Source organism: Arvicanthis niloticus, chromosome 22, assembly GCF_011762505.2.
Source record: "Arvicanthis niloticus isolate mArvNil1 chromosome 22, mArvNil1.pat.X, whole genome shotgun sequence".
NCBI classification, from domain to species: Eukaryota; Metazoa; Chordata; class Mammalia; order Rodentia; family Muridae; genus Arvicanthis; species Arvicanthis niloticus.
This window is the reverse complement of record NC_133429.1, coordinates 49,569,198-49,587,342: the sequence shown is the minus strand read 5'-3', so window position 1 is coordinate 49,587,342 and position 18,145 is coordinate 49,569,198. Positions and strand designations below refer to the sequence as shown.

Below are 18,145 nucleotides of genomic sequence, written 5' to 3'. Positions count from 1 at the left end.
GCTGCCTGCCTCTGCCTCCTGGGTGCTGGTGTAAAGGTGTGTGTCACTACCTCATGTGCTACTACTGCCCAGCTATTTGTTCATATGCTTGTTTTTGAGACCTTGTCTCTTATTATATTAGTGCTCACCAGTAGGGTGTGCTGCCTGATTAGTGAGTCCCTAAAGTCTGGTCATCCTCACCTTACCAGAACAGCAACAACAGTGCTCTTAGCTTCTCCAATCTGGAGATTGCAGTCAGGTTTTTATTTTTGGGCATACAGTAGTTTATTCACTCAGGCATCTTCCTAGCCTCTTCTTCCTTTCCCTCCTCTTCCTCATCCTCTTCTTCCTCCTCATTTTCCTCCTCTCCTGTCACCCCACTGACCTGTTCCTAACACCCTCCTCATTGGCCTTTAGGTGACACCCTTCTTCCTACTCCTTCCCCTCTTCCTCCTCCTCCTCTTCCTCCTCTTCTTATTCCTCCTCCTCTTTCTCCTCCACTTCATCATCAGCTTCTACAAGAACCTACCTTACTTCTTTCATTTGTTGTGGCCCTCTGTGAGATGTGCACCTTTTTAAGTCCCAACACCTAGTCTAGTGGTTCACTGTCATGGACCAGTCTGTTGAGGACCGCTCTGCCAAATGTTGGAACCCACACTGCCAAAAGCTTGGGGGTCAAAATTGTTAAAGCCCACACTGCTCCAAACTTTGGGGGCTAAATTGTCAGAGCCTGCAGTGCCCTAAGCTTTGGGGGTTAAATTGTCCCAGCTCATACTGCTGCTCTGGTCCACAGGTCAGGGTTTAGCAAGAGAGAGAGTGAGGGTGGACACGAAGAATGGAGACCAGACAGACTGTGATTCAGTCCTGTTTATTCTCAAGGCTCTCTTCTCTTTTTCCAAGTTTCTTTTTTTAATTTTTTATTGGGTATTATATTTACATTTCAGATTTTATCCTCTTACCCCACTTCCCCCCACCACCCAGAAACCTCCTATCCCATCCCCCCTCCTCATGCTTCTATGAGGCTGTGCCCCCAACTACCCCTTTCTACTCCCACCTCCCTTCCCTCACATTCCCCCCCCCCCCCAACTCGGTGTTCGTCCTGCATAGGACCAAGAATCTTCTCTCCCACCTATGCCTGACAAGGCCATCTCCCCTCCATATACTGCTGGAGTCATGGGCCCCTCCCTATGTGCTCCCAGGCTGGTGGTTTAGACCCTGGGGAGCTCTGGTTGGTTGGTATTGTTGCTCTCCTCATGGGGTCACAAACCCTTTCAGCTCCTTCAGTCTTCTCTCTAACTTCTCTATTGGGAAACCTTTGATCAGTTCAATGGTTAGCTGTGAGCATCTGCCTCTAAATATGTCAGTCTCTGGCAGACCTCTAAGAAGACAGCTATATCAGTTTCTTGTCATCATGTACTTACAGCCATCCACATCAGTGTCTAGCTTAGGTGACTGCACATGGGATGAATACCCAGGTAGAATGGTCTCCAGATGGCCCCTCCTTCAGTTTCTGCCTCACGTTTTGTTTCCATATTTGCTCCCTTGAGTATTTTTGTTACTTCTTTTAAGTAGGACTGAGGCATCCCCAATTCGTCTTCCTTCTTCATGAGCTTCATGTGGTCTGTGAGTTGAGTCTTCACTATTCCAAGCTTTTGGCTAACATCCACTTATCAGTGAGTAAATACCATGTGTGTTCTTTTGTGATTGGGTTAACTCACACAGGATGATAATTTCTAGTTCCATCCATTTACCTAACACTTTCTCGAATTCATTATTTTTAATAGCTGAGTAATACTCCATTGTGTAAATGTGCCACATTTTTTTGTATCTATTCCTCTGTTGAGGGACATCTTGGTTCTTTCCAGCTTCTGGCTATTATAAATAAGACTGCTATGAACAGAGTGGAGAATATGTCTTTGTTATATGTTGGAGCATCTTCTGGGTATATGCCCAGGAGTGGTAGAGCTGGATCCTCAGGTAATGCTATGTCCAGTTTTCTGAGGAACCACCAGACTGATTTCCAGAGTGGTTGTACCAGCTTGCAATCCCACCAACAATGGAGGAGTGTTCCTCTTTCTCCACATCCTCACCAGCATCTACTATCACCTGAGTTTTTGATCTTAGCCATTCTGACTGGTGTGAGGTGGTATCTCAGGGTTGTTTTGATTTGCATTTCCCTGATGACTAAGGATATTGAGCATTTCTTAAGGTGCTTCTAGGCCATTTGAGTTTCCTCTGTTGAGAATTCTTTGTTTAGCTTTGTACCCCATTTTTAAATAGGGTTATTTGGTTGTCTGGAGTATAATTTCTTGAGTTCTTTGTATATCTTGGATATTAGTCCTCTATCGGATGTAGGATTGGTAAAAATCTTTTCCCAATCTGTTGGTTGCCATTTTATCCTATTGACAATGTCCTTTGCCTTACAGAAGCTTTGCAATTTCATGAGGTCCCATTTGTCAATTCTTGATCTTAGAGCATATGCCATTGGTGTTCTGGTCAGGAACTTTTCCTCTGTGCCTAGGAATTTGAGTGTCTTCCCCACCTTCTTTTCTATTAGTTTCATCATATCTGGTTTTATGTGAAGGTCTTTTATCCACTTGGACTTGAACTTTGTACAAGGAGATAAGAAAGGATTGATTTGCATTCTTCTACATGTTGACCTCCAGTTGAACCAGCACCATTTGCTGAAAATGGTGTCCTTTTTCCACTGGATGATTTTGCTCCTTTGTCAAAGATCAAGAGATCTTAGGTGTGTGGGCTCATTTCTGGATCTTCAGTTCTATTCGATTGATCTTACTGTCTGTTTCTATTCCAATATCATGGAGTTTTCATTACTATTGCCGTATAGTAAAGTTTGAGGTCACGGATGGTGATTCCCCCAGAAGTTCTTTTATTGTTGAGAATAGTTCTCGCTATCCTGGGTTTTTTGTTACTTCAAGTGAATGTGCAAATTGCTCTTTCTATCTCTATGAAGAATTGATTTGGAACTTTGATGGGATTGCATTGAATTTATAGATTGCTTTTGGCAAGATGGCCATTTTTTTTTTACTAAATTAATCCTGCCAATCCAAGAGCATGGCAGATCTTTCCATCTTCTGAGATCTTCTTCAATTTCTTTCTTCAGAGACTTGAAGTTCTTGTTACACAGACCTTTTCTTGCTTGGTTAGATTCACTCCAAGATATTTTATTTTATTTGTGGCTATTGTGAAGGGTGTCATTTCCATAATTTCTTTCCCAGCCTGTTTATCCTTTGAATAGAGGAAGGCTACTGATTTATTTGAGTTTATTTTATATCCAGCCACTTTGCTGAGGTTGTTTATCAGGTTTAGGAGTTCTCTGGTGGAAGTTTTAGGGTCACTTATGCATACTACCTATCATATCATCTTCAAATAGTGAAATTTTGACTTCTTCCTTTTCTATTTGTATCCCCTTGACTTCAGTTTGTTGTCTAATTGCTCTGGCTAGGACTTCCAGTACTATATTGAATAAGTAGTGGGACCTCCCAGCCTCCCACCTCCCAGGTTCATCACATCTTGTGGGTGAGGAAAGGAAGCAGTTTTCATTTTGTTTTATTTTTTTTCTGTTGTGCTCCCCCTCCCAACCTCCCAGATCTTTGAGAAATCTTGCCAGTAAAGATTGTATCCTTCACACAGAGACAAGATGCAGACAGGTATGTGGGTAGTACCTCTGACTCCCTCTACCCCCAACCCTACACTCATTCCTTCACTCTTTACAGACTATAGCCATGCTCACAGTCTCCAGTACTTCTGAGGTCCGGTTCCTCTACTGCTCAGCTGCTTTCTCATCAGATTAGATGTTCAGCCCACACCCTCATGTAGCTGTCTGGTCAGCAGACCCCAGAGTTGGGTCCCAGCCCACGATGAAGTCTTGCTTGTTTAGGTGTGGCTCACCAACACCTGCATCTCCCTGTATGAATTCCACAGGCCCACTATGGCCACCAGCTACAGCCAGAAGGTTTCAAAGAGAACAGTCTCCAAACTCTGAATCAAAATGTACCTGACTGCTGCTCAGACTTGAAAAACTGTGGGCAGTGAGGGCTGTGGTTGGCAGGGCATCCTGTAGGCTTTGGCATGGCATCCTCAGTTTCCTCCCTGAATACTGGCCTTCTGGAATTTATTTTTGTCCCACCTTAGTTCTTTGAATTGCTTTACTATTCTGATAGACAAATGTTCTTGGCTATTTCCTGTCCTGCTCCCAAAGGAAACACAGCTCATTATTCAGCAAAACCATCTTGATTTTTTACACCTCCTCTGCCCACCTGAGAACCTATACCTACATAATTCACAACAAGTTCTCTGCCCTAACCAAGTTACAGGCTCCGATTAAAGTCTCAGGGGCCAGGGAGCAGCATGGAAACAGGGACTTTCTGAACAAAGGCAGTTGCTATTAATAACCAGGAGAATGTATAAATATGCATTTACAGCCACCTGTGCCTAGTGGGGCACAGCTATACTGTGAGCTCCTTCAGAGCTGGATCCAGAAAACCACAAAGCTAAGGCCAGCCTGCAGGACAACAGGGCCTTGTCTCATAATGAAGTTTTTTTTCCTTTCTTCTCTAAAAATCCAGTGATATAGCTCATCAGTAACATTCTGGACTCCGTTCCCAGTTCCCTTCCCCCACCCTACCCCAAACTCACATTTAAGAGAAAAACATCCTCTCTGAATGTAGATTTTTCTCATTAGGCTTAGAATTCTTCTCCGAAACAGGTCATTTCCCCCTTGAGCTGCAGGAGAGACAAAGGAGAAGGCAAGAAGGCTTTGGTGACCTAGAGGCAGATTAACTTCAGAGAAAGAGGAAGTAGAGTCTCTAGAGAGGAAGTCTGACTCTGTTAGCAAGGGAAGGGGAAAGGAAGGGAAGAATAGATACTTTCATCTTCTCAAGATGCCCTTTCGCCTGGTAGAATCAGACTGTCATAACTACAGCCATCTTGAGTTGTTTGTTTTCTTGAAATTTTATGTCTATGAGCAGTGCCTATGACTAGCTTTCTTAAGACACAGTAGAAAAGGGAATCAGATTCCATTAGAGATCCCATTAGCCATTTTGCCAGCCCTCCATCTTGAGTTGTAATCACCATAAATAAATTTGACTAACCCTTGTCAGATTTTTTTTTCAACACAGATTCTCAGAAAGCAAAATTATTAAATGAAATTTGGGAAACATTTCCCTGCCATGAAATGACAGGCTTGACACCTTGAACCTGACTAGTGCAGGTGAAGGAGTGGAGAAAGAACATACACACAGACACATACAGAAAAGATGGCATCGGGCGCCTTGTGTCAGCACTGAGAGTCCTCAGCTACCTCAGCTGCAACCTCAGCTCCTAAATCATGAACAGCAAGGGGGAGGGGCCAGCTAGTCCTGTCTGAAGAAAGCTGTCTCAGGCTGGAAACTTCCAGAAGGTGGAAGCTGCAGTTGCTAGTATTTACACACTGGTCAATCATCCACCAACCCCTGAACTTTGGCCAGTGGAAGAAGGCTTTGCCAATTCTGATCCTGGCCCATATAGAGAAAAGCTGTACCAGTATCCAGGGGTCTGAGGCCTCTACATTGTCATCGCAGTGTCTGGCCAACAGTACACATTCACAGAGGAAAACACTCATGCAGGGCTTCCTCCTTCCCTATGTTTCTTCAGTGTCTCTTGTGCTTGTATCATGAGGGTGTGCCATCATGCCTTGCTGTCAGTTTTTATTTGAACACTAGATACAAATGATAACATTACACATGATAATGGAATACACTGCAACACTTCAAGCAGTTCATTGTAAAACTTACAATGGGTGTTAGTTCCAACATCGGAGTCATAAAGGAACAGGATGACCAAGAAAAGATGTAAAGGAGGCAAGAGTCTCCAAATGCTCCTGTGGAGTTCATTCGAAGAACATTGTCCATGCTGTTCTTTCAAACAGAGCAAGAGCTGTTCATGACAGCTCACTCCTGTAACAGGAATTCTGGAAAGCTGATGCAGGTGGAACCCTATGAACTCAAGGCAAGCCTGGACTACTAAAAATGAGGTCCTGGGTTACAAGAGAGGGAGACGGAGGTTGGGGTAGGGGGAGAAAGACCTCTCTCTCTCTCTCTCTCTCTCTCTCTCTCTCTCTCTCTCTGTTTCTCTCTCTCTCTCTCTCTCACACACACACACACACACACACACGCTTGTTATCTTCCTACCCTGGAATATAAAGTCATTTCTGGACTTGAGAGCAATAAGACTACTTTGATTCATGCAAGCTGGGTTAGAAAGTGGTAACCATCATATGAGCAGCGGACCTACATCCAGTCCATGGATGCCCTTCGGTTGGTGTTTCAGTCTCTAAGAGCCCCCAGGGTCCAGGTTAGTTGTCTCTGTTGATCTTCCTGTGGAGTTCTTATCCCCTCTGGGGCCATCTGGTTGATCCCTCCCCCAACTCTTCCATAAGAGTCCCTAAGCTCTGTCCAATGTTTTCTTTTGGACCTCTGTAGCTGTTTCAGTCAGCTTCAGTCTACTTTTTACACGGCCCAGGATCACCTGTCCAGGGGTGACCTGGGAATTACGAATGTTATTCCCACACAGGAGATTGGACCTTCCTCTGTCCATTAGCGACCAAGAAGTTGGCCCCATGGATGAGTTGTCTATGTGCAATCCAGTGCAAGCATGTTCTCAGGAGAGATTCTTCCTCACTTGTGTTAGTGGACAAGAACAAACAATGGTAACAACTTCCAAGGAGGGCCTCTTGAGGGGAAAGTCATTTTCTTCCCCATATCAACTCTGGGAGTCATGATGTGTCTGGGATCCCAGCCCCATCACCTTGTGTTCCTTTGAGGTCAGCTTTCCATGTTTGGGGCTGACCCTTCTACCTTCCCAGGAGCTGCTGTATTAGGAGGGCACCAGCTCTCCCTGTCCTCTCCTGTAGTTGTCCTGAGTCTAAGTGCAGGTGTCCTAAGATTCTCATGTTCACAGTGTCCTGGTTTGTGACTCCAGTGTGCAAGATGCAGAGATACAAGGGGAACCTGGGACTGGCCATTGGGCCTGAGCAATGACATACATCTGTATTCCCACATGGGTCCAGGATCAAAAGCTTAAGGGAACAGACCTGTGTTATTGAACTGTTAGAGGAGTTTCTTTTGGCAGCAAGATAGAGAGGGCCAAAGGGCATTGAGATATCAGAAAACCCAGAAACAGTGGTCAGAGAGGAACATGATACAAACTTGCCGACCTCAGTGCCTACATCTTTCTGTGTGAGGCTTCCAGGCTCATTTTGACTCAGAGTATTTCTCTTTCTGCTTGTCTTCTACAAGCCATGTGGCTCTACCTGGTGGCACTGGTGGGCCTGTGGATGCTCCTGCGCTTGTTCAGGGAGAGGAAGGTGGTGAGTGATCTCCACAACAAGTATGTCTTCATCACGGGCTGTGACTCAGGGTTTGGGAACCTGCTGGCCAGACAGCTGGACAGAAGAGGCCTGAGGGTGCTGGCTGCATGTCTGACAGTGGAGGGAGCTGAGCAGCTGAGGAGCAAGACATCTGAGAGGCTGGAGACAGTGATCCTTGATGTCACCAAGACAGAGAGTATTGTGGCAGCCACTCAGTGGGTGAAGGAGCGTGTTGGGAACAGAGGTACCATTGAGATTTATTTTTGTGTTGATGGTTTATTTCCCTTCTTGAAAGAAGCCCCCACTCCCATTCGTACTTTCTGGCCAAATCCCTAGTGGTGTTTCGGGGCCCTGAAGTAACCCAGCATGTCACCTGAGTACTCTCTCCTCTCTCCAGGCTCTACCTTCTTCCTCCCAAGTACTCTGGCCCTGGCAAGAAGGTTCCCTGGTGTGGACTCATGCTCTCACATCCCTGTCTCCTCTCTGTCCTCTTTTCTACACAGATAATCTAGATTGTTAAATGCTAAGTGCCAGGTTAGAGCAGAGTCTCTTCTGAAGCAGAGGATGATCCTGTGCTGTGTGTGCAGGACCTCTGGAGCCATGCTGCAGTGGATCTCCTGAGTCAGCAGCATACCTGCTCTTACCTGTCAGCTGTGTCCTCTGTGAAGGGAGACATGATTGTTCTCTGTGCAGAGCAGGCCAGACCAGCTTAAGGTCTAAATTTGGAGTCTAAATACTAGGAAGGGGGTTGCTATTTCTTCTTTAATTATTATGGGGCAAAAGAAGAACCTTGGTTTAAAAGAAATCTTAAGAAAAATTTGAAAGTATGATTATTGTTCAGAACACTGGGGAACATAAAGTTAAAACAAAATTAACCTATATTCTCACTATCCTGACATAAAATCTGTACACATTTTGATTTTATACAGGGCTAAAAATATGTGAATTGTTTTCATTTAAAAAATGATCACTTTTACTGCCTCAAGAACATTTCTTCAAACAATGATATTCAATGATTTTGGTACAACCAGTAACAAACATTCAAGAATTTAAATGTGTGGGGAGGTGGGAGTGGAGGGGGTAGCTGGGGGCACATTGTCATAGAAGCAGGAGGAGGGTGGATGAGATAGGGGGTTCCTAGGTGGAGAGGGGAAATGGGGTAAGGGGATAACATCTGAAATGTAAATAAAATATTCAATAAAAAATAAAAAAAAAATGAATTTAAATATATCCTGGGGCTGTGTCCAGGCATCCTCGTCACATTCTTCTTTCTTTTCATTACTATTACTGTTTGTAAAAGTATCTCCCCTGTCCATTATCTTGTCCTTGTGTTTGCAAGCACCTCAGGAAAGTTGCTCAATATATTTTGAAAACTTTTAAGTAAATTTTTGGTAATTTCATACAGAAGTATAGTGTATGTGTGTTACAACCACCCAGCCCCACCTTCTCCCCAGACCTGCCTTTTCCTCAGCCACGCCTTCTCCCCAGGCACACATTCTTCTGTCTGGTTTCTCTATCACCCTTCTTTCACACCCTTCTCTCAGTTTCTTCTTTTTAGAATATAAGGCATCATGTTTGATAGACCATTCAGTGTTGATGCTGAGCCTGCCAAGGCCGACTTTCTTCAAAGTACAAATGCAGCAGGACCTTTAGTTCATGCATCTCAAGTTCCATTAGAATAATAGCTTCACCTTTCTTCTTTTATCCACCCCTCACCTTGTCCTGGCCAGCAGGGCATTAAACAGGGTTCCGGGGAGGTCACCTGAAAGAGAAGATGGGGGACAGGCAAACACAAAGAATGGCGATCTGTCTATAGGCTGATCAAACTGCAATTTTTACTTTTTCACACAGGGGTTATATACACAAAAAGGCAGGATGAGGAATAGGATAACGCAGGAGCATAAGTGTTTAGAGGAAGTACAGATACCTTCCAGAACATAGTATCAGCTGGGTGACGCTTCAGGGGACAGGTCACTCTGACTTCATGTATGATTCACCTGTCCCTATTTAAGTTAGTATTATCCATCAAGGTTACTTATCTGCAAGGTTTATGATTGAAACCTGGCAGCTTTCCACTTAACTGCTTGTTTACAATAGCTTCTAGCCATCTGTTTCAAGGTTTTTTTTTCACAGAGACTCAAGACTTTGCGCTAGCAGGCTGGCTTTAAGCCTATGGCTGATTCCAGGCCTTCTGTGTACAAGCAGAGATGCCCTGACATCTCCCACCTTCTTTAAGTGTAGAAGGACCATGGTGATTCTAATTTTGCAAAGGTGTGGATAGAGGCCTGACCTCTAGTAATTAAAGGAGATCTTGTAATGGCTCTGGTCCTCCTGTTGTTCAGTGAGGCATGAGAGCCATACCCATCCCAATGTCTTTTTCCTGTAGAGGGGATATTTTTGACAGCACCCCTATGCAGTCATGCTTGTCCCTCAGGCATTTCAGAAAGATAATTTTAACTTTATATTCCCCTGCAGTGCTCAGCCTCGCAGCCTAAGCAAGAATTTAGATCGTCAGTCAGAGGGGGTTCTGGGTAGCTTCTCTCTGCTTGGTCTAGGGGCTGGAGTCCCCTCTTTTTGGTTGAGTGAAGACGTGTTTTGGGAACATCCTGAATAGAGTAACAACCTCATCTTGAGTCTCGTGGTCCTCCATAGCTAACTTATGATAATGTACCTGAATAGATTTTGCTCTCAAATAATCTATCTGTTGTTTCACAAATTTAGTAAGCCTATTTAAGGCTCAGGGACCAAAAGAAATAAGCAGAAGTAACCAAATTAATGGGTCCAAAATTGTAGAAAGTAGGGTTGACAACCGTGGAGAAGTTGAAGACCAATTCTTTTACTAGCTCTCATCTTTCTCTTTCTCTCTCTGTCTTCTTTCAAGGCCTTCTCTGACCTTTTTTTTATGCCCTTTTTAGCCATCCTTGTCTTGTCTATATAAAAGCAACATTCTTCTTTAAGGGCTGCACACAGTCTAGAACTGTACACAGTCTTTTCTATTGTAAAAGAGTAAATCAAGTCCAATAAAGTTCTTTGCATTTTTTGGAGATCACTTCAGACAGCAAAACAAGAGATTTTTTTCAGGTTAGTGATGTCAATCTCTAACTGTTTGATGTCCTTGTCAAGGGCCCATCGAAGGTTTGAGTAGTGTAAGTCTGGAGGCCAGCATCTGGATTAGAACTTCCAACCGCAAACACCACGGGTGATTCATTTTTACCTGGAAAGGAAAAAGAAGGGAATTCTCAGGAAGATTTCTCTTCCCTGGATGTCAATTGATATTCACCTTATTTATAATTGGGCCTTGTTTCATGGGGTATCTATTTATTTCATTAATCTTTCTGGCAGCCATTTAGCTGTGCCTTCTTTGGTATCAAACAGGCATATCAGTCCTTGGTCCCATATAAGAACTGGGTCCAGGCCATTTTATTTAAGAGTAAGATAGTCCTTCCACATACCTGTAGCATAGTTTTTATTGGTCTGAGCATGTCAATGGCAATCGGCAGCAGGTTTGCCATGAGCTTTCAGATTTAGAGAATTGAGAAGGAACAAGGCATGATGGAGAGTATTTCTGGGAGCCTCCTTCTGGGGTGTAGCTCCCCGTCTTTTAGTTTTTTTTAAAGTTTTTATTAAATATTTTATTTACACTTTAGATGCCACCCCCTTTCCCCATTCCCCCCTTAGAAAACCCCTATCCCATGCCCCCTTTTCCTTTTTGCATTTATACATTTTTAAAAAAATGTTAATCATAGGCTTTATAAGTTTGGTATTGCTCAATCAGAGGTGTAACCCACTACCTAACCTGAATATATCAACTATCTTTGACTGGTGGAGATACATGAACATCTGCCTCCCTGTCTCCTCCCTCTTTCTCTCTTTCATCACCTACCTTCTCCTCTCCTTCTCCTCCTCCTCTTCTTACTCCTTCTCTTCCTCTCAGTACTCTTCCCACCTTAGCTCCTCCTACATATCACCCTTCCTGTTAAAATGAAACTTTTCTCTCAAAATACAGTTAGAGCATAATTATGCCGATTTGTACCAGTGAGGTACAAGATAGTCCTAATACCCAGTCCATCATTTTGTTGACTAACCAGAACCTCTGTCATCTATCCTAACTAAAACATTTAGTTCTGAACCTGGCTTTAGGATGAATGTCAGCTGACGACCATCCACTCAAATCTTTTCTCTCAAGGTAAATAGCCAGGATTGGCTATGAGTCTATAAATTTTCAACCCCATCAGAAATCCAGAATGACTGAGTAAACTATAATTGTGGGAAGCAGAAAGTATAGCTTCTAAAACTTAGCCAATTTATAGAGACCTCTGAACACCTGGACACTCCCTCTACTTCAAAAGGTTGGAGCATCTGTTCTTCTGCCTTCTGGCCCAGGATCATCTGACAGACTTAGTGATGCAGAATTATTAAGGGCTGATTACTCTGTCTAGGCAGATATAATCAGTCAACTATTCTGTAAGTGTGTCCTTTTCTGGACAGTAATTTGTCTGTAGAAGGAAAGAGGCAATTTTTGCCTAGTGGCTGTCTCACCACAACTGGTGTAACTCCAAAGATGCTCAATTTCTTCTTAGAATTCAATATAGGAAGCTGTCAGGAGCAGACAGGTCTCTAATCAAAATGAACATTAATACAGAAATGTTTGTCATGTCAATTCTGTGGATTTCTGATGTTTTGAAAACCAACTATCCATGTAAGGTAATCTGGACTGTTGCCTGTTAACTCCACTCAGCTATTTCTAAATAAAACATAGAAAACACCCTAACAATAAACTCCAAGCCATGAATTTGCTATAGTCCCTTAACTCACAGGCTGACCATCTCAAATCAGTTAAAAAAAGTTAAAGAAGGACTGGGTCTAAGCCTTGTATTCCTAAGTGTGTTATACTGGTACAATGCCTATGAGAGTAACAATATTCATCTCACTCTTATATCAATAAGAAGCTCATACCAATGAAAACCTTAAAATTTGTAAACAAAGTAAATTGGTGGTGTTTAAGAATTTATATCTTCATCTTGTTACTAATTATACAGATTTCTACTAATAGATTATGGCTATGCAATAAACCCTAGCTAATCCTCTCTATTCCCACAAAACCAGTACTTTTCCCTAGAAAGACAGCCCAACATTTACCACCTTAGTCCTCAAGCCTAGGGAATAGGGGCACTAACTCTTCATTAGCTTCTTCAAGCTGATTATGGGCTTTGAGATATTAGAAGAGGAGTGGGGGAAGAGCAAATTGACAAGCCTCTGATGCTGTGTCTTCACTGCCTCCAGATGGAATTCCCGGACCTCAGAGGTTTGAGCAGGTCTGCCCAGCTTGCTTGTTGAATAAATACACCAAGGCTGATCATTCTGCAATATAAAATTCTCAAAACAAATTTTAGTATCAAGATAGTTTTTTTTTTTAAGAGGGCTGACATTTTATTAAGGATGTTGGTTCTAACCGCTTTTCTTTTCCCCCCCTCTTTTATTGGATATAATATTTACATTTCAAATTTTATCCCCTTACCGCATTACCCCCACCACCCAGGAACCCCTTATCCCATCCCCCCTCCTCCTGCTTCTATGAGGGTGTTTACCACCTACCCTCTAATCCCCCTCCCCACCTCGAGATTCCTCCCCCCCCCCCAGTGCTCAGCCTTCAAGGTACCAATGACCTCGTCTCCCACCTATGCCCAACAAGGCCATCCTCCCCTACATATACACCTGGAGTCATGTGTCTCTCTATATGTGCTCCTAGGCTGGTGGTTTAGACCCTGGGGAGCTCTGGCTGGTTGGTATTGTTGCTTTCCTCATGGCGCCACCAACCCTTAAGGCTCCTTCAGTTTACTCTCTAACTTCTCCATTGGGAACCTTTGATCAGATTAATGGTTAGCTGCGAGTATCTTTCTCTGGGTATGTCAGACTCTGGGGGACCTCTAAGGAGACAGCCTTGTTGGGCTGCTGTCAGCTTTCCCTTCCTGACATCCATATCAGTGTCTATTTTTGGTGACTACACATGGAATAAATACCCAGGTGGAATGGTCTCCATACAACCTCTCCTTCAGATTCTGTCCCACACGTTGTCTCCATATTTGCTCCCTTGGGTATTTAGTCACTCCTTCTAAGAAAGACCTAGGCATCCTCACTTGTTCTTTCTTCTTCATGAGCTTCATGTTGTCTGTTAGTTGAATCTTTGTTGTTTGAAACTTTTGGGCTAATCTCCCCTTATCAGTGAGTAAATACCATGTGTGTTCTTTTGTGATTGGGTTACCTCACTCAGGATGATATTTTCTAGTTCCATTCATTTACCTAAGAATTTCTCGAATTCATTATTTTTAATAGCTGGGTAATATTCTATTGTGTAAATGTACCACATTTTTTGTATCCATTCCTCTGTTGAAGGGCATCTGGGTTCTTTCCAGCTTCTGGCTATTATAAATAAGGCTGCTATGAATTTACCTAAGAATTTCTCGAATTCATTATTTTTAATAGCTGGGTAATATTCTATTGTGTAAATGTACCACATTTTTTGTATCCATTCCTCTGTTGAAGTGCATCTGGGTTCTTTCCAGCTTCTGGCTATTATAAATAAGGCTGCTATGAACATAGTGGAGCATATGTCTTTGTTATATGTTGGGGCATCATCTGGTTATATGCCCAGGAGTCGTATAGCTGGGTCCTCAGTGCTATGTCCAATTTTCTGAGGAACCACAAGACTGACTTCCAGAGTGGTTGTACCATCTTGCAACCCCACCAACAATGAAGGAGTGTTCCTCTTTCTTCACATCCTCGCCAGCATCTACTATCACCTGAGTTTTTGACCTTAGCCATTCTGACTGGTGTGAGGTGGTATCTCAGGGTTGTTTTGATTTGCATTTCCCTTATGACTAAGGATGTTGAGCATTTCTTAAGGTGCTTCTTGGCCATTCGTGTTTCCTCAGTTGAGAATTCTTTGTTTAGCTCTACCCCATTTTTTTAATGGGGTTATTTTGTTGTTTGGTGTCTAATTTCTTGAGTTCTTTGTATATATTCAATATTAGCTGTCTATCGGATGTAGGATTGGTAATGATCTTTCCCCAATCTGTTGGTTGCTGTTTTGTCCTATTGACAGTATCCTTTGCCTTACAGAAGCTTTGCAATTTTATTAGGTCCCATTTGTCAATTCTTGATCTTAGAGCATAAGCCATTGGTGTTCTGTTCAGGAACTTTTCCCCTGTGCCTAGGTATTCTAGGGTCTTCCCCAACTTCTCTTCTATTAGTTTCAGTGTATCTGGCTTTATGTGAAGGTTCTTTATCCACTTGGAGTTGAACTTTGTACAAGGGGATAAGAATGGATTAACTTGCATTCTTCTACATGTTGACCTCCAGTTGAGCCAGCACCACTTGTTGCAAATGCTGTCCTTTTTCCACTGGATGGTTTTAGCTCCCTTGTCAAAGATCAAGTGACCATAGGTGTGCAGGTTCATTTCTGGGTCTTCAATTCTATTCCATTAATCATCCTGTCTGTGTCTGTACCAATACCATGCAGTTTTTATCACTACTGCTCTGTAGTACAGTTTGAGGTCTGGGACGGTGATTCCCCCAGAAGTTCTTTTATTGTTGAGAATAGTTCTCGCTATCCTAGGTTTTTTGTTATTCCAAATGAATTTGTAAATTGCTCTTTCTATCTCTATGAAGAATTGATTTGGAATTTTGTTGGGTATTGCATTGAATCTGTAGATTGCTTTTGGCAGGATAGCCATTTTTACGAAGTTAATCCTGCCAATCCAGGAGCATGGGAGATCTTTCCATCTTCCGAGATCTTCTTCAATTTCTTTCTTCAGAGACTTGAAGTTCTTGTCATACAGATCTTTCACTTGCTTGTTAGATTCACTCCAAGATATTTTATATTATTTGTGGCTATTGTGAAGGGTGTCATTTCCCTAATTTCTTTCTCAGCCTGTTTATCCTTTGAATAGAGGAAGGCTACTGATTTGTTTGAGTTGAGTTTATATTCAGCCACATTGCTAAAGTTGTTTATCAGGTTTAGGAGTTCTCTGGTGGAAGTTTTAGGTTCACTTAAGTATACTATCATATCATCTGCAAATAGTGAAATTTTGAGTTCTTCCTTTCCTGTCTGTATCCCTTTGACTTCCTTTTGTTGTCTAATTGCTCTAGCTAGGACTTCCAGTATTATATTGAATAGGTAAGGTGAGCATGGGCAGCCTTGCCTAGTCCCTGATCTTAGTGGGATTGCTTCAAGTTTCTCTCCATTTAGTTTGATGTTGGCTACTGGCTTGCTGTATATTGTTTTTACTATGTTTAGGTATGGGCTTTGAATTCCTGATCTTTCCAAGACTTTTTACATGAAGGGATGTTGAATTTTGTCAAATGCTTTCTCAGCGTCTAGTGAGATGACCATGTGGTTTTTTCTTTGAGTTTATTTATATAGTGGATTACATTGATGGATTTCCAAATATTGAACCATCCCTGCATTCCTGGGATAAAGCCTCCTTGATCTTGATGGATAATTGTTTGACTAGACAAGTTTGTACAAAATACTGATGTCAGGTCAATCTGTAGCCTTTACCTTATACCTTATATATCATTACACAGTATACAGCATACGTATGCATTATACTACTGTATCAAACTGAGTTAGATTTCCTGCTAGCTGCAAGGCAAAATGGTCCCTAAATGTGAGGTACCATGACTGCCTACACAGAGTAGTCCCTGAAACATCTGAGTAAGCAAAAAAGGAACTGGCTTGAGATTTCCTTAGGCAGTAGTTGGAGAAGGTGGGGTCCAAGAGTGAGGGAGAACTGACTTAGGCAAGTCTAGTGAGCCCTGTGTACAGTATATGGGCAACCTACCTGTGTCACAGAACTGAATATTTATATTTAGACCTGTGAGCCACATCTGTGTGACATTGGAGTGACATTCAAATGCACAGATACAATGCCCTTGCCACAGGTGACATCCCCATCTGCTGCACATCCCAGACCCCAAAACTTGTGAACTTTTCTCTCCAGTGGATCATTGTGTTGCCAATTGTATTACTTTGTGCAAAAGACCTCTGATATCTTAGATGACCTTTGACTGTTGTCTTACAGGAGGGAGCTCTCCTATTTTGGGGTGAAGGTGGCTATCATAGAGCCTGGTGGTTTCAAGACCAACATCTCTAATGTCAAGAGACTAACAGACAACGTAGAGAAGCTGTGGGACCAGGCCACCCCAGAGGTCAAGGAGATCTATGGCGAGAAGTATAAGGACTCCTGTAAGTGACCTGTAGGAACCAAAGGCAAGCCTCATCCTACACTGAGCCTTCTGTGCTTTTCTACTACTGGTACAAAGTCTGTCCCAGGCTATTTTTCTTCATTAGTCCCCTTTCCTTGGGAGCCTATGGGATTCTGGTCACATAAAGAGGTTCTGGTTTCTAGAACTTTGTTTCCTCTTAACCTGTCATTGTCTTAATGATGAAGGTAAAACCAGGGATGGAGCTATCAGATAACCACTTTCCATGAGCTTGGCCTTGTTCTCACCAGGAGGAGAGAATGTCTGGCTATTCTGCTAGATTGACCTCTAACACAGGCAGCTGAGTGTGCCTGGCCCTTCCTTGAAGCTGATGGTTTGGGTTGTGGCCTGTTCTGAGGAACTGGGACAGTCTAGTCTTAGGCATGGCTTCTGAATGTGGGAGACAAAAATTTTCGAGAAGCTCTCTTTTGTTGGTCACATAATAGCCGTGGTGGGATGTGGAGTCAACTGGAATAATCTCTCATTCTACACAGATGTGAAAACAATAACGTCATTGACAGATACATGCTCAGAGGACCTGTCTGTGGTGACGGACTGCATGGAGCACGCTCTGACTGCCTGTCACCCTCGCACTCGATACTCAGCCGGTTGGGATGCCAAGTTATATATCCCCTTGAGCTACCTGCCTACATTTCTTTTGGATACCCATTATTATTGGAATTTTCCAAAGCCTGCCCAAGCTCTCTGAATCTTTATGTGTGTGCAGACTTGGGGATGTATGTGGAGGGAGATAATGATACCAGGGCACATTGTTCACAATACTCTCTAAAATAATTCTGCTTCCATACTACTCAAAACCAGTAAAGTTCAGAGGAAAGAGCCAAAGAATTCTGACAAGGGGTAGTGATACAAAGGGGCTGACAATAGCCTGTGAAGTTAGGCAGCTTCCTAAGGCTTGTTTCATCATAGTCTAGTCTGTGAATCCACAGAACTGCAGAGGTTGTAAACACCTAGGACATGCTGTGCCTCTGGCCCCCTTCCTCATGATGTGCATGGGCCTGGCTACTCATGACGACATGGAAGATTGAGAGAATCCACTTCACAATCATCTTTCTCCATGGTGTCAGGTGGAAGGGCCACCACCAGCACTTCATGCCCTACTGCTGCATCAGCAGGCTGTGGTTAGGAGGTGGTTTTGCTGGTGGGATAGAATCTGGCTAGGATAGAAAACACAAAACAACAACCACAACATTTTTATTTGTCTTAAATCCAGGCTTTCTTTGTATTCTTTTCATTTCAGAATAAAAATTGAACAATTACTTGTGTCCTGTGCCTTGATTTAGTTGAGCAGTGTGGAATATTGGGAGATAAAGATAGGAGAGAGGGGACTGCCCTAGGGAGGTCTAGCAAGAATGAGCTGGACTGTTAACCACTGTACCTGCTTAGCTCTTCCCACCAGAGAGGACAGTGGCCACTGCTTCTCCCCCAGGATTTTGAAGTATCCTGGCTCACAGGATAAAGCAGAAGAATGGGCAACCAGGAGATGCCTTGGGAGATACTGGCTGAACCCGG

General features: G+C 43.1%; 1 protein-coding gene and 1 pseudogene across 2 annotated transcripts in view; one reads left to right on the top strand and one right to left on the bottom strand.

The window, feature by feature from the left end:
* Sdr9c7 (short chain dehydrogenase/reductase family 9C member 7) overlaps window positions 1-5,114 on the bottom strand; it is a 37,550-nt gene extending 32,436 nt beyond the window's left edge. Inside the window, exon 1 of the mRNA XM_076920555.1 lies at window positions 4,639-5,114. Within this exon, the coding sequence (XP_076776670.1) occupies window positions 4,639-4,681 (43 nt within the window). The 5' untranslated portion in view covers window positions 4,682-5,114. The remainder of the gene's footprint in view (window positions 1-4,638) is intronic.
* Window positions 5,115-7,440: 2,326 nt separating this feature from the next.
* On the top strand, window positions 7,441-17,892 carry LOC143436338 (retinol dehydrogenase 7-like; annotated as a pseudogene). Its single transcript, XR_013106446.1, has 3 exons — window positions 7,441-7,592; window positions 16,432-16,595; window positions 17,107-17,892. The product of XR_013106446.1 is annotated as a retinol dehydrogenase 7-like (transcript).
* Window positions 17,893-18,145: the final 253 nt, after the last annotated feature.